This window comes from Myodes glareolus, chromosome 14 (genome assembly GCF_982192425.1).
Source record: "Myodes glareolus chromosome 14, mMyoGla1.1, whole genome shotgun sequence".
In the NCBI taxonomy this organism is placed as follows: domain Eukaryota; kingdom Metazoa; phylum Chordata; class Mammalia; order Rodentia; family Cricetidae; genus Myodes; species Myodes glareolus.
In genome coordinates, this window is record NC_142039.1 from 50225101 (window position 1) to 50238726 (window position 13626).

Consider the following 13626-nt stretch of genomic DNA (forward strand, 5'->3'; position numbering starts at 1 on the left):
ACCCTCAAAGAACTGGAACACCAATGTTCCTCAAACTATTATGTAAATAAAAAAGGAAGGAACTCTACCAAGCTTTTACTCAGTGCTAGTATTATTTGGATACCAAAATGAGATCAAGACAGAAAACAGATAAAAAAGGAAAATTATGGACGAATCTCCCTTTACATAGGTGAACACAGATGCAAAGAAAAACAAAACAAAAACCAAACAAAACAACAAAAACCTGAATAAAATCCTTACAAACAGAAAATATCAAGAAGACCATTTATCAGGATTAACAGGTTTGTTCCAGAAATTGGTGATGGTGTGCCTCTTAGTTTGCATCAACTTGACAGAAACCAGATTCACCCAGAAAGAGGGACCCTCAGTTGAAGAATTACCCCCATCAGATAGACTTGTGAGCTTCTCTGTTGAACATTTTCCCTTTTTAAAATTGTTCTTATTGAGTTATTAAGCTATATATATTTCTGTCTGCTCCCCTCAATGTCTACCCTCTCCCATGATCCCCATGCTCCCAATTTACTCAGGAGATCTTGTCTTTTTCTACTTCTCACATAGATTAGATCCATGTATATCTCTCTTAGGGTCCTCTTTGTTGTCTAGGTTCTCTGGGATTGTGAATTGTGGGATGGTTTTTCTTTGCTTTCTGTCTGAAAGTCACTTATGAGTGAGTACATATGATATTTTTCTTTCTGGGTCTGGGTTACCTCACTCAATATGATGCTTTCTAGATCTATCCATTTGCCCGCACATTTCAAGATGTCATTATTTTTTTCCCACTATGTAGTACTCCGATATGTAAATGTACCACATTTTCCTTATTCATTCTTCAGTTGAGGGGCACTTAAGTTGTTTCCAGGCTCTGGCTATGACAAATAATGCTGCTATGAACATAGTTGAGCACATGTTCTTGTAGTATGATTGAGCATCCTTTGGGTGTATACCCAAAAATGGTATTGTTGGGTCTTGAAGTGGATTGTTTCCTGATTTTCTGAGAAATTGCCATAGTGATAGCCAAAGTGGCTGTACCAGTTTTCACTCCCACCAGCAATGGAAGAGCGTTCCTTTTACCTCTATGGGACATTTTCTTAATTAAGAATTGATGTGGGAGAGCCCAGAGCACTAGGGAACATGCTACCCCTGAGCATGTAGTCCTGGATTGTATAAGAAAGCAGGCATAGGCAGCTTATATCAGGTTAAGTCTGTTCATCATCTACCCTGATATCTGCTTCTCCTTTGATTCCTTGCCTCACCCCATCAGGGTCTCAGTTATCTGGCTTTGGTGGCTGGACTGGTTGTAAGCTTGTGATAAATATTCTACATTATTGATTGACATGGACACACCAACGCCATTTGCTTGAAGAAAAACGTGCTCTTGTTGTGCACATGCTTTCTTCCTCGTGGCCATGGAACAAAAGACCAGAGAAAAGAGAACTCTGTAATACTGGTGTGTGCAGACTGGCCAGAGTGTGAGAAGGGAGAGATAAGTAAAAACCCCTCTCTGTCCTTTCTTTTCTCCTTTTGGCTAAATGGAACGGAGGATGGGTCTCAGAGGACTGAAGCTAACTCCAGGCAGGTAGGCAGCATGGTTCAGGAGGATAGATAAAGATCCTGAAGGCTGTCCCCGTCTGAATCCCTCAATTGTGACCTTCACTCCATTTCTGTTCCAAAGCTTTATGATGCTTTTTCTCCTACTTGTAGCACAAATAATTCTGAGTCATGACTTTTCTCTTTTTATATCATGACTAGAATAATGTGAAGTGCATAAATATAAATTTGGCCATCTGAACATCTATGTACCAAATACAATGGCACCCACATTTGTGAAAGAAACATGTGTAAATTTTAAATTATACATCAGGTCCCACACATTAATAGCAGGGGACTTCAACATTCCACTCTCAACAATGGACTGGTCGGCCAGACAGAAACTTAACAGAGAAACAACGGAACTAACAGATATCATGACTCAAGTAGACTTAATAGATAGCTACAGAATATTTCACCCAAACACAAAAGAATATACCTTCTTCCCAGCATCTCATGGGACCTTCTCTAAAATTGGTCACATAATCATAAAGCAAATCTCAGAAGATGCAAAAATTTGGAATAACTCTCTATATTTTATTGAGCCACCATGGGTTAAAGTTAGAATTCAACTGCAACACAACCTATAGAAAGCCTACAAACTCAGAGAAGTTGAACAACTCCCAAATGAACTACCACTGGGTCAAGAAATAAATAAGAAAGAAATTAAAGACTTCCCAGAATTCAATGAAAATGAATGTACAATATATCCAAACTTATGGGACACAATGAAAGCATTGCTAAGAAGAAAATTCATAGTACTAAGTGCCTACATGAAGAATTCGGAGAAATTTTACATAAGTGACTTAACAGCACACCTGAAAGTTCTAGAACAAAAAGAATCAAACTCATCCAGGAGGAGTAGACAGCAGAAAATTATCAAACTTGGGGCTGAAATCAGTAAAATTGAAACAAAGAGAACAATACAAAGAATCAATGAAACAAATAGTTGGTTCTTTGAGAAAATCAAAAAGATAAACAAACCTTTATCCAAATCAATCAAAAGGTAGAGAAACAATATCCAAATTTAAAAAAATCAGAAAAAAGGGGGTCATAATAACAAACAGAGGAAATACAGAGAATTATTAGGTCATACTTCAGAAGCCTGTAATCCACAAAATTGGAAAACCTAAAAAAAATGGGGGGACAATTTTCTTGAAAGGTACTATACACCAAAAATAAATCCATAACAGACAAACAATTTAAACAGAATTATAATGCCTATAGAAATAGAAACAGTTATTTAAAGACTCCCAACAACAAAAAGTCTAAGGCCAGATAGTTTCAGGGCAGAATTCTATCAGCATTTTAAAAAAGAGCTAATACAATTGTTCCTCAAATCTTTTCACACAATAGAAACAGAAAGAATATTGCCAAATTCTTTTTATGAGGCTGCAGTTACCCTGATACCCAAACCAAACAAAGATGCAACAAAGAGAGAATTACAAACCAATCTCCCTCATAAACATTGATACAAAAATACTCATTAATATTGCCACTAATACAGGCAAACCAAATCCAAAAACACATCAAAAAATCATCCACCATGATTAAGTAGGCTTCATCCTAGAGATGCAGGGATGGTTTAACATATGAAAATCTATCAATGTAATTCATCATATAAACAAACTTGAAAAACCCCCACATGATCATCTCATTAGATGCTGAAAAACTCGGACAAAATCCATCAACCCTTCATAATAAAGATTCTGAAGAGAACAGGGATACAAAGAACATACATAAACATCATAAATCCAATATGCAGCAAGTAAAGAGCCAACATCAAATTAAATGAAGAGAAATTCAAAGTGATTCCACTAAAATCAGGGACAAGATGAGGCTGATCACTCTTTCCATATCTACTCAATATAGTACTTGAGGTTCTAGCAAAAGCAACAAGACAACAAAAGGAGATTAAGGAGATACAAATTGGAAAGGAAGAAGTCAAACTTTCACTATTTTCAGATGATATTATACTATACCTAAGTGACCCCCAAAATTTGATGAGGGAACTTCTACAGCTGATAAACACCTTCAGTAATGTGGCTGGATACAAAATTAACTCAAAAAAAATCAGTAACCCTCCTATATACAAATGATAAACGAGCTGAGAAAGAAATCAGAGAAATAAAACCCTTTACAATAGCCACAAATAATATAAAGTACCTTGAAGTAATTCTAACCAAATAAATGAAAGACCTATATGACAAGAATTTTAAGTCTTTGAAGAAAGAAACTGGGGAAGAGATCAGAAAATGGAAACATCTCCCATGCTCATGGATTAATAGGATTGATAGTAAAAAATACCAAAAACAATCTACAGATTCAATGCAATCCTCATTAAAATCCCAAAACAATTTTTCACAGACCTCAAAAGAACAATATTCATCTTCATATGCAAGAAACAAAAAAACCAGAATAGCAAAAACAACCCTGTACAATAAAGGAACTTCTGGAGGTATCATCATCCTTGATGTCAAATTCTATTATACAGCTATAGTAATAAAAGCTGTTTGGGATTGGCATAAAAACAGACACATGGATCAATGGAATCTAATCAAAGACCGTGATATAAACCCACACACCTACGAACACCTGATTTTTGACAGAGAAGCCAAAAATATACAATGGAAAAAAGAAAGCATCTTCAACAAATGGTACTGGTATAACTGGAAGGCAGCATGTAACAGAATGCAAATAGATCCATATCTATTGCTCTGCACAAAACTGAAGTCCAAGTGGATCAAAGACCTCAACATAAATTCAGTCACACTGGAGCTGATAGTAGAAAAAGTGGGAGTAGCCTTGAATGCGTTGACACAGGAAACTACTTCTTGAATATAACACCGGTAGCACAGACACTGAGATCAATAATTAAAAAATGGGACCTCCTGAAAGTGAAAAGATTCTGTGAGGCAAAGGACAATGTCAAAAAGACAGAACAGCAGCCTACAGCATTGAAAAATATTTTCAACACCCCACATATGACAGAAGACTGACGTTTAAAATACATAAAGACATCAAGAGCCTAGACATCAAAATATTAAATAACCTCATTAAAAATGGGGTACAGATTTAGACAAAGAATTCTCAACAAAAGAATCTTAAATGGCCAAGACACACTTAAAGAAGGGACCAAAATCCTTAACTATCAGTGAAATTCAAATCAAAACAACTCTGAGATACCATCTTCGACCTGTCAGAATGGCCAAGATCAAAAACACTAATGACAGCCTATGTTGGAGAGGATGTGGAGTAAGGGGAAGAAGAAGAAGAAGGAGGAGGAGGAGGAGGAGGAGGAGGAGGAGGAGGAGGAGGAGGAGGAGAAGAAGAAGAAGAAGAAGAAGAAGAAGAAGAAGAAGAAGAAGAAGAAGAAGAAGAAGAAGAAGAAGAAGAAGAAGAAGAAGAAGCAGCCAGAAATTGTTGGTCAAAGCAGAGGAGCTACAGACAGGGAGAGGGAAGGTTGAAATCCCCTTAGGGTAGAGAACAGAGGGTGACAGAAGCAGAAGCTGCCCGTAAAGGACCCAACCCTTTCCTCAAGCAAGATAAGAAAGAAAGTCATAAACTGATATCCCTTCAGCTGAGGTCACTTCCTGCTGGGTCAGGGGTTAGAAGATAAGTAGTGTGAGCAGTCTCTGTGGACACGTGAAGCCAAGTCACAGAAAATGAGCGCCCTGGAGAAGCCAATGGCACCAGGAAGCTTCTGGGAGGAAGAGATTGGTGGAAGGAGAGCACATGGAGGGGAAGGCTTTCTAGACTGAGTGTGTCACAAGACCACACCTACTACAACAAGGCCACACCTCCTATAATGCCACACCTTATGGGGCCCATTTTCTTTCAGAACATCACATTCCTCTCCCTGGCCTCCAAAGGCTCATAGCTATATCATAATGCAAAAATGCATTCAGTCCAACTTCAAAAGTCTCCATAGCATGTAACAGTTTCAAACTTACTGAAGAGTCTAAAGTTCAAAGTCTCTTCTGAGATTCATGTAATCTCTTAACTGTAATCCCTTATAAAATCCAAATCAAACAACAGGTCACATACTTGCAACACATAATGGAACAGGATATGCATTACCCTTCCAAATACAGGCAAGGAAGCATAGTGAGTAAAGACTGGACCAAAGCAAGACTGAAAACCATCTGGGAAAGCTGCATCTCCGTGTCTGATGTGAAAATGCTCTTCAAATCTCCAAGTCCATTCAGCTTTGTTCACTGTAACACACTTCTTTCTCTTGGGCTGGTTCTACTCACTGTTAGTAGCTCTCTTCATCTTTCATTCTGCCACTCTGGCATCTCCAGTATTTCCAAGGCAATCCAGGCTTCACCTTCAAAGCTTCACACACTGCTCTCTCTAGGCCTCCATTCAGGGACATCCTTAACACATGCCTGGTCTCAATGGCTTTCATTGTTCTCTGGGGCAAATTACATATCTCCTTTCTTTCTATCCGTAACTCTAAAGGCAGAACCACATGACTGAAGGTGACAAGTTCTGCTGTTTGATGGGGATAAAAAGAGCCCCATGTTCAATTACAGCTTCACCAGCTTTCTGTTTTCACCTTTACTCCCTAAGCTTGGCTGAAACTAGATCTGTAGACCAGGTTGGCCTTGAACTCATAGATCTGCCTGCCTCTGCCTCTGCAGTGCTGGTACTAAAGTTATGCACTACCACACCCAGCTCTAAGATTCTCGCTAACTCCTTCTCACAAGTTGGAAACTTAGCTGAACAGGATCTTGCTTTAGGCTCAGCGCTCACTTTCTTCTATTTATTAATCTATCTAGCTCTTTAAACATGGGCTTTAGCTCCATTCCACTTCCTGGTGTTCATTTTATCCTCAAAAGCAATACTTTGAAGGCATTTCAGGAGCTGGAGAAGTAGCTGAGATTCTTGAAGGAAACAGGAAGTGGTCTGTCCCACTAGGCATGGCTTCAGCATATGTGAGACTTCAAAGCCCGCCTCCACAGTGACATACTTCCTCCTACAAGGCCACACACACTCCAACAAAGCCACACCTCGTAATAATGCCATTCCTTCTAGGGCTGTTTTTTCAAACGACCAGAGATGAGTAAGTAAACTAATAGCCACTGCATATATACTTTAAATGGTGAATCCGGACCTTAAAAACAAGGGTTTCAGATATAAATGCATCTGTCCTGACACTTGGTTTCTAAGCTTTTATCAGCATGGTCAGATGGACAAACATCCCCAGTGTCTAAGAAACACTCCCACATATGAGATCTCAGGTTGTCCTCTCCCCTCTCTGGGCACCAGGCATGTACCTGGTGCACAGAGACATACATGCAGGCAAAACATCCCAATACATAAAATATAATACTTTAATTTTAAAAATTAAAGAAGGTGGGACACCTAAGATACCAAATTAGAGGAGGTCTACTTTCCTGGGGGCCTGCAAATGCAATGTGTCCTGTCTAGGGATGGAGGACACGATGTCCTGGATTAATTTGGCTCAGTGTCTATTTCTGTCATTTTGCAAGGAGGAATCCTCCAATGGAACAGTCTGTCCTCCCCTCCCCCTGCACGGTTGGCAAAGTCTCTTGAAGCATTTGTCTAATTATTCTTTATTAATAAAACCTCAGGAATCAGATATTGAGGTAAGAACCTGGACAATCAGAAAAGTGGCAGAGAAATGACCGATGATCTTCGATCTCTCTTTCCTCGATCCAGAAAAGAATCTTTCTAAATCCTCCTCTTCTATTTCCTGTGTCTCTCTATATGTCCTTGGTCCCCCAAACCTCTTTGGCTAATTTTGGTCAATTAGTAGCTAGCTCAAACCTCTGATTCAACATAAACTTTATTGGAAGTCTCTGGAGTATCAGAGTGCAATCAAAATATCACACAATAGTCCCTTCTAGAAGTTAGCATCTGAATTCTGTATGTCTACCCTAGGGTAGACTTAACAGGACACCTGGAGCAAACACCTTCACAACTGAATTCCTGGACTGAACAGAGGTTTAGGATCAACCATGGACAGCCACTGTGTGCTCTTTGCATCCTATGAACTTACTCCCATGGTACCCTGCCCACCAGAGACCCAAAGTTCCCACTAGATTTTTCTTTCTCCAGGACCCATGTGTTTCCCAACCCCCAACTGTCCCAACCAAGCAGAGGCCAGGCCTGGATGCGGTCAGGTCATTTCCTCTTCACCTAGCCTGGGGCTCTGATCATGAAGGCCATGCCCTGCAGCGAATAAAGAGGCTTCTTGGACAGGGTAGGAAGCAAAGCAGCACTCTGGGACATCAAGCCTTGAACACTGTTCTGAGAGACTGTGATATTGGCAGGTGAGGGTGTCTGGCTCAGTTCAGGATTGTGGGTCATGTAGAGGCCACCTTTAGAAGGCCCAAACTGAGTCCAGGAATGAAATTCCAGAACCTGAGATTTAGGAAAGGGATAGAGAAAAGGTGGTGTCTAGCGGATCTTTATAGAGCAGACTAGAAACCCCGGCTGGACAGTGGTAGCAACACTGATCTTATTGCTGGGGTCCTGGAGCTGTATTGATCCATCTCTGTCAGGTATAGGTGCTGCAGGGTCTTAGTGGCCTTCTCAATTGTCTTCTGTCCTGCTTCCTCTCCGGTCCTACCACCTAGCTCATTTGACTACATGTGCCCTCTACTCAAGGATCTGCAAACTAATGCCTCTTTCTTCTGGGCCCTTTTAGAGCTGCAGGCTCTACTCCAATTTAAACACTGCCCATTCCCACTTTTAAAATGGCACATGTTGACTGAGCACTCTAACTCCAAGCTTTACCATGAGCATAGTTCAAGTGCTTGGAATCAGGGTGCCAGACATCTCCCTTACCTTTAGAGAACTTACATGGTGGGGAGAACAATCAGTAAGAGAAAGGAGTGAAGAAAGAAATGGTTGGGGCAGGAGGATTATAGTCACACATCAGGGACCCTGAAGTTGTCTTGTTCCACTGAAACAGGGACAGTTGGATAACTTGAACTCACTGACAGTGATGGATAAATGGTCTTCTCAGTGGAATAAACACTATATTAAGGATTCAGATGTAAGGCTAAAGGGACATCAGGATGGACAAGTTTGTAGGGGTGGCAAAATGGTCAGAAGAGAGGACCAACCAGAGGGTAAGTCATTGAAACAAAGCAGCCCCAGCTTCCCTGAATAGCCTTGGGAGAATTATGGGTAAGTGTAAAATGACCTGGGCACTCTCTCAGGATGTTGTGTCCTTGTCTGGGGAGAAGGTAGACGTATGTATAAGTTGTGATGTTCTGAGGCTCCCTAGGGTAGGTGATCTGCATTTTCACACAGAAGAAAGCGCTCTGGAGCAAACTCCCAGTGTTCAAAGGTCATACGACAGTGAGAGCACAGTCATGGGATGTGCAGGGACTCAGATTTCCATTAGGGTGTTAGGAGCAGTCAGTTAGTCTGGGTCAAGCTGTCCATTCACCAGGGACTGAGGCATGCTCAATAGAGAAGCAGCCTGGATGGCATTGGCTGATGAAGGCCACTTGAGCAGCAGCCACTGCAGGTGGATGCCCCCTGCTGCACAGCAGAGCTGATGACACCAGATTGTCTTAGGGTCTCATTCAGCATCTCAGGGTCTTTCCCGCAGCAACTGCAAATATGGAGACACTGTCTACTGCACATCTGGACATTTCATAGGAGTCTTCACAGGCACACACAGAACGCAGCTATGCTGAAGCCTGGCCAGAAGATCTGGATGCTCATGGCTGGTTTTTTACTTTCCTTTTTCTTTTATCTCTTTTATTCATCCTTGACCTCACCATCTTCATAGAGAGAAACTGGACTGTATGGAAGAAGACTAGAGTCCCCCTCTCTCAGCTGTGTCCTGTGTGTGCAGACATGATGAGCTGACCTTCTACCCATGCAGATGGGACAAGCACTAGTTGAATCTGTTGCCATGACTACACTTAGATAATAACCTTAAAATTGGAAGGACTGTGACTAAGAATACAATTTAAAATTCAATTTTAAGTACTTAGGAGTTTTGAAATGAGAACCAAGAGTAGAGTCCCAGATTTCCCTGAGTCAGATCAGGGAATCATCAGTGCTGTGCTGAGTACCATTTCTCCTTTGCCTCCAGACTCTGCATCATGAACACTCTGTCTGAAGCAAACGGCACCTTTGCCATCCACCTTTTAAAGATCCTTTGTCAAAACAACCCTTCAAAAAATGTATGTTACTCTCCCGTGAGCATCTCCTCTGCTCTAGCTATGGTCCTCTTGGGGGCGAAGAGAAACACTGCACTCCAGATATCTCAGGTAAGTTCCCTGTCACCTGACACCTGCTTCACTTGCCTAAAAGTTGCTGAGAAGGAAGGGTCAGAAAATTCACACACTGTTTCATGGGCCAGGGGATGAAGAGGCATTAAGAAAAAGTCTCCTATTGGTGTAGGAGGTCCTTCTGTATTTGTGTTGTTCTCATTGGTTGAATAAAGAAATTGCCTTGGCCTTTTGATAGGGAAGAACTTAGGTAGGCGTGGAAATGAAAACTGAAGGCTGGGAGGAAAAATGCAATCAGAGAGAGAGAGAGAGAGAGAGAGAGAGAGAGAGAGAGAGAGAGAGAGGCCATGAATCTCCTGCCTGAGACTGACGCAAGTTAGAATCTTGCCGGTAAGCCACAGTCACATGGTGATACACAGATTTAATAGAAATGGGTTAATTAAGATGTGAGAGTTAGCCAATAGGAGGCTAGAGCTAATGGGCCCGGCAGTGATTTAATTAATACAATTTCTGTGTGGTTATTTTGGGTATAAGCTAGCCGGGCAGCAGGACGCAGCCTGCCACTCCTCATGTTACATCCTATAGTGAGACTTACTTATTTATTTATTATTTCTGTACCTTGGTGTTTTGCTTGAATGTATCTGTATGAGAGCATCAGATACCATGGAACAAGTGTTACAAACAATTGTGAGCTTCCCTGTGTGAACTGGGAAATGAACCTTGGTCCTTTGGACAAGCAACCAGTGATTTTAGCTGCTGAGTCATCTCTCCTGCTTCCCCAATATGGTTTCTTTAAAGGTAATACATTTCTTGAGTAACAACTTGGGAAAAAACTCTCATAATTGTGTCTAAACTTCACTTACATAACAAAGGAAATATAATTTCTTACTAAGCCTGGTGGTACAGGACTTTAACTCCAGCTACTACAGAGACTGACTCAGGAGGATATCAAGTTCTAGGCTTACCTGTGTAACTTAGTTTCAAATGAAAATTTGGGTTTTGTGTGTGTGTGTGTGTGTGTGTGTGTGTGTGTGTAGGAAGTGTGCTGTGATTATAACTCAGTGGTAGAGCTAACATCCTTGAGGCCATAGATTCTATCCAAAAGCTGAAATGAGGAAAAAAAAGTTGTTGAATTTATTTAAATACAGGTTGCTGAGATCTATCTTAGTTTTAGAGGAACAGACTTTGTAATTATTCATTGCCAGGGTAGACGAAGACTGCTTGTTTATTTCCTGACTGCTCAGGCCCAAAATAATCACACAGAAACTATATTAATTGCAATACTGTTTGTCCGATAACTTAAGCATATTTCTAGCTAGCTCTTATACCTTAAATTAACCCATTTCTATTATTTTATATTTTACCATGAGGCTCTTGGTTTACTGGCAAAGCTCCTCTGGTGGCTACATGGCATCTCTCTGACTTTGCCTACTCTCTCTATATATCACTGTTCCGATTTCCCACCTGACTTTGTTCTGCTAAGTCACTGGCCGAAACAGCTTCTTTATTAAACATTGATAATAAAATATATTCACAGCATTCAGAGGGGGATCCCACATCAGACAAGTGTGGTAGTTTGAACGTAATTGGCTCCCATAAACTTATAGGGAGTGGCTCTCTAAGTATGCCACCATAAGTGGCACTACTGGGAGGTGTGGCCTTGTTGAAGTAGGTGTGGTCTTCTTGCAGGAAGTATTTCACTGTGGGGTCAGGCTTTGAGATTTCTTTTGCTGAATTTCACTCATTGTCACAGTCCATTTCCTGTTGCCTGCAAGATGTAGAATTCTCAGATATTTCTCCAGTATCATGTTTGCCTGCACATTGCCATGTCCCATCATGATGATAATGAACTGAACCTCTGAACTGTAAGCAAGCCACCCTCAATTAAATGTTTTCCTTTAAAAGAATTGGTGTGATCATGGTGTCTCTTCACAGCAATAGAAACCCTAACTAAAATAGCAAGGAAGGTTAATTCCTGTCTTTAGTTGTTTCAACACCAACCTATCTTGCATCAGAGCCTTATATACTTCACTGCCTGAGCCATCTCTTCAACTTGCAAATTCCATTTGCAACCAAAATATTTCATCACTGCACTCATGATATTCATTCTTCTTCTTCACAGACACTTGGTTTAAACACAGACGAAGACATTCATCAGCACTTCCAGTGGCTTCTCCATTTCCTGAACAAGCCTAACAAAAAGTACTTACTTAAAATGGCCAACAGGCTCTTTGCCGAGAATACTTGTGAATTCCTCCCAGTAAGTTGTACCAAGTAGAATGATAACCATTATATTCCAATACTTGTTGCTATCGATCCCAGGAGAAGGACTCTATAGAACTTGATAAAATTAAGAAGCAACTTCTAGTTATTATGATGGTACACATCTATAATATCTGCATTTAGAGAGTTGGGACAGGAGGGCCATGAGTACTTGGCCAACCTAGGCTATATAGTGAGACTCAACTACCTAAACTACCTAAACTTCTTCAAAGACAAATTCTTCAATGATACCTTGAAATATTTTAAAATTGACTGCTGTGAATTTTTATTTATTCATGTCTAGTTTATCCCCTTGCAAAGATCTAGCATATATAAATGTTTCTTGCTTAGTGCAATATATATATACTCATTTTAGGTATTTTTTTTCACGCCCCAGTATTCAGAATGTTGACATGCTTGGTGACATTATATTTTCCAATGTTATCTCCCTGAACACTTTTCTCTCCAAAGACCTTTAAGGAGTCCTGTCTTCAGTTCTATCACTCGGAGCTGGAGCAGCTGTCCTTTGACAAAGCTCCAGAGGAGTCCAGGAAGCACATAAACACGTGGGTCTCCAAACAGACTAAAGGTCAGAATTTCAAAATATTTCACAGCCCACATTCTTGTCCTTTCCATCCACTCCTTTCACTTCTTTCTCTTACCTTTTCCCTTCTCCCACCATGGACTAAGCTCACTGTTATTTCAGAGAGTCAGAGTGATGCAGACTAGCTAGGCCACATAGTATAATTTACACAGCTGTGAATTCATGGAGGCTCTACTCAGACTCTTAGACTTTTAAAAACAGAGTTATTTGTATATTTCTTCAGGTCAGAGGGGTTGGTACAAATCTCATCAGAATTCATGGGCCTGAATTCCAGTCTAACAATTTATATGAAAAGACACAAGTTGGTGGCAGGTCAAGGGATTCTACCATCTCTGAGATGGAAATTCACAGGTAGACCTTTCCCATAATCTTGACCTGGGGTTGCATCTTCCTACAATGTGTTCCTGTGGTACCAACCACCTTTGCCACTGAGGAGGATTCCTGTTTCTGCTTCCTCATATCCTGCCTCAGATTCCTTGGTGAAACTAGCCTTGACTTCCACTGAAGATACTCTGTCTGGATACTCAGTAACACTGACCTAAAAGAGCCTTCCATTTGGTGTTGAATCTTTTTTGTTTCTATTTCAGAGATGACAATTTCCAGCATTGGTCTTTGAGATCATTTGAATCATTGTCTGATATTTAAGCCTTTCAGATACATTCCTGTTTCTGCTAATAGAGAGACAGTAAGATTGAGAATCTTTTCTTAAAGATTCAGCAATTATTTGTGAATTTCTTGTCGGAGTCTTTACCTCCTATGCAATCTTGATGTCATAGGTTAGTAAGGTTTCTCTTGGCTATTGAAGAGTTACCCCTCATTAGAGAAAAAGGGAATCTTTCCTTTTACTGAATTATCTCTTCCAGGGATAGACGGCACTCCCAAGTCTAGAGTAGTAATACCTCCTTCAAAGACCTGGACATAACAGGGGGTGCTGGATGAGATGTATTT

At 40.6% G+C, this 13626-nt stretch overlaps 1 protein-coding gene across 1 annotated transcript in view; it reads left to right on the forward strand.

Annotated features, from left to right (window-relative positions):
- The window catches only part of LOC125397621 (serpin B9-like), a 242101-nt gene that overhangs the window by 221971 nt on the left and 6504 nt on the right, over positions 1-13626 (forward strand). Inside the window, exons 2-4 of the mRNA XM_087896503.1 lie at positions 9674-9851; positions 11935-12072; positions 12546-12663. Coding sequence (XP_087752629.1) covers positions 9684-9851; positions 11935-12072; positions 12546-12663 — 424 coding nt within the window. The 5' untranslated portion in view covers positions 9674-9683. The remainder of the gene's footprint in view (positions 1-9673; positions 9852-11934; positions 12073-12545; positions 12664-13626) is intronic.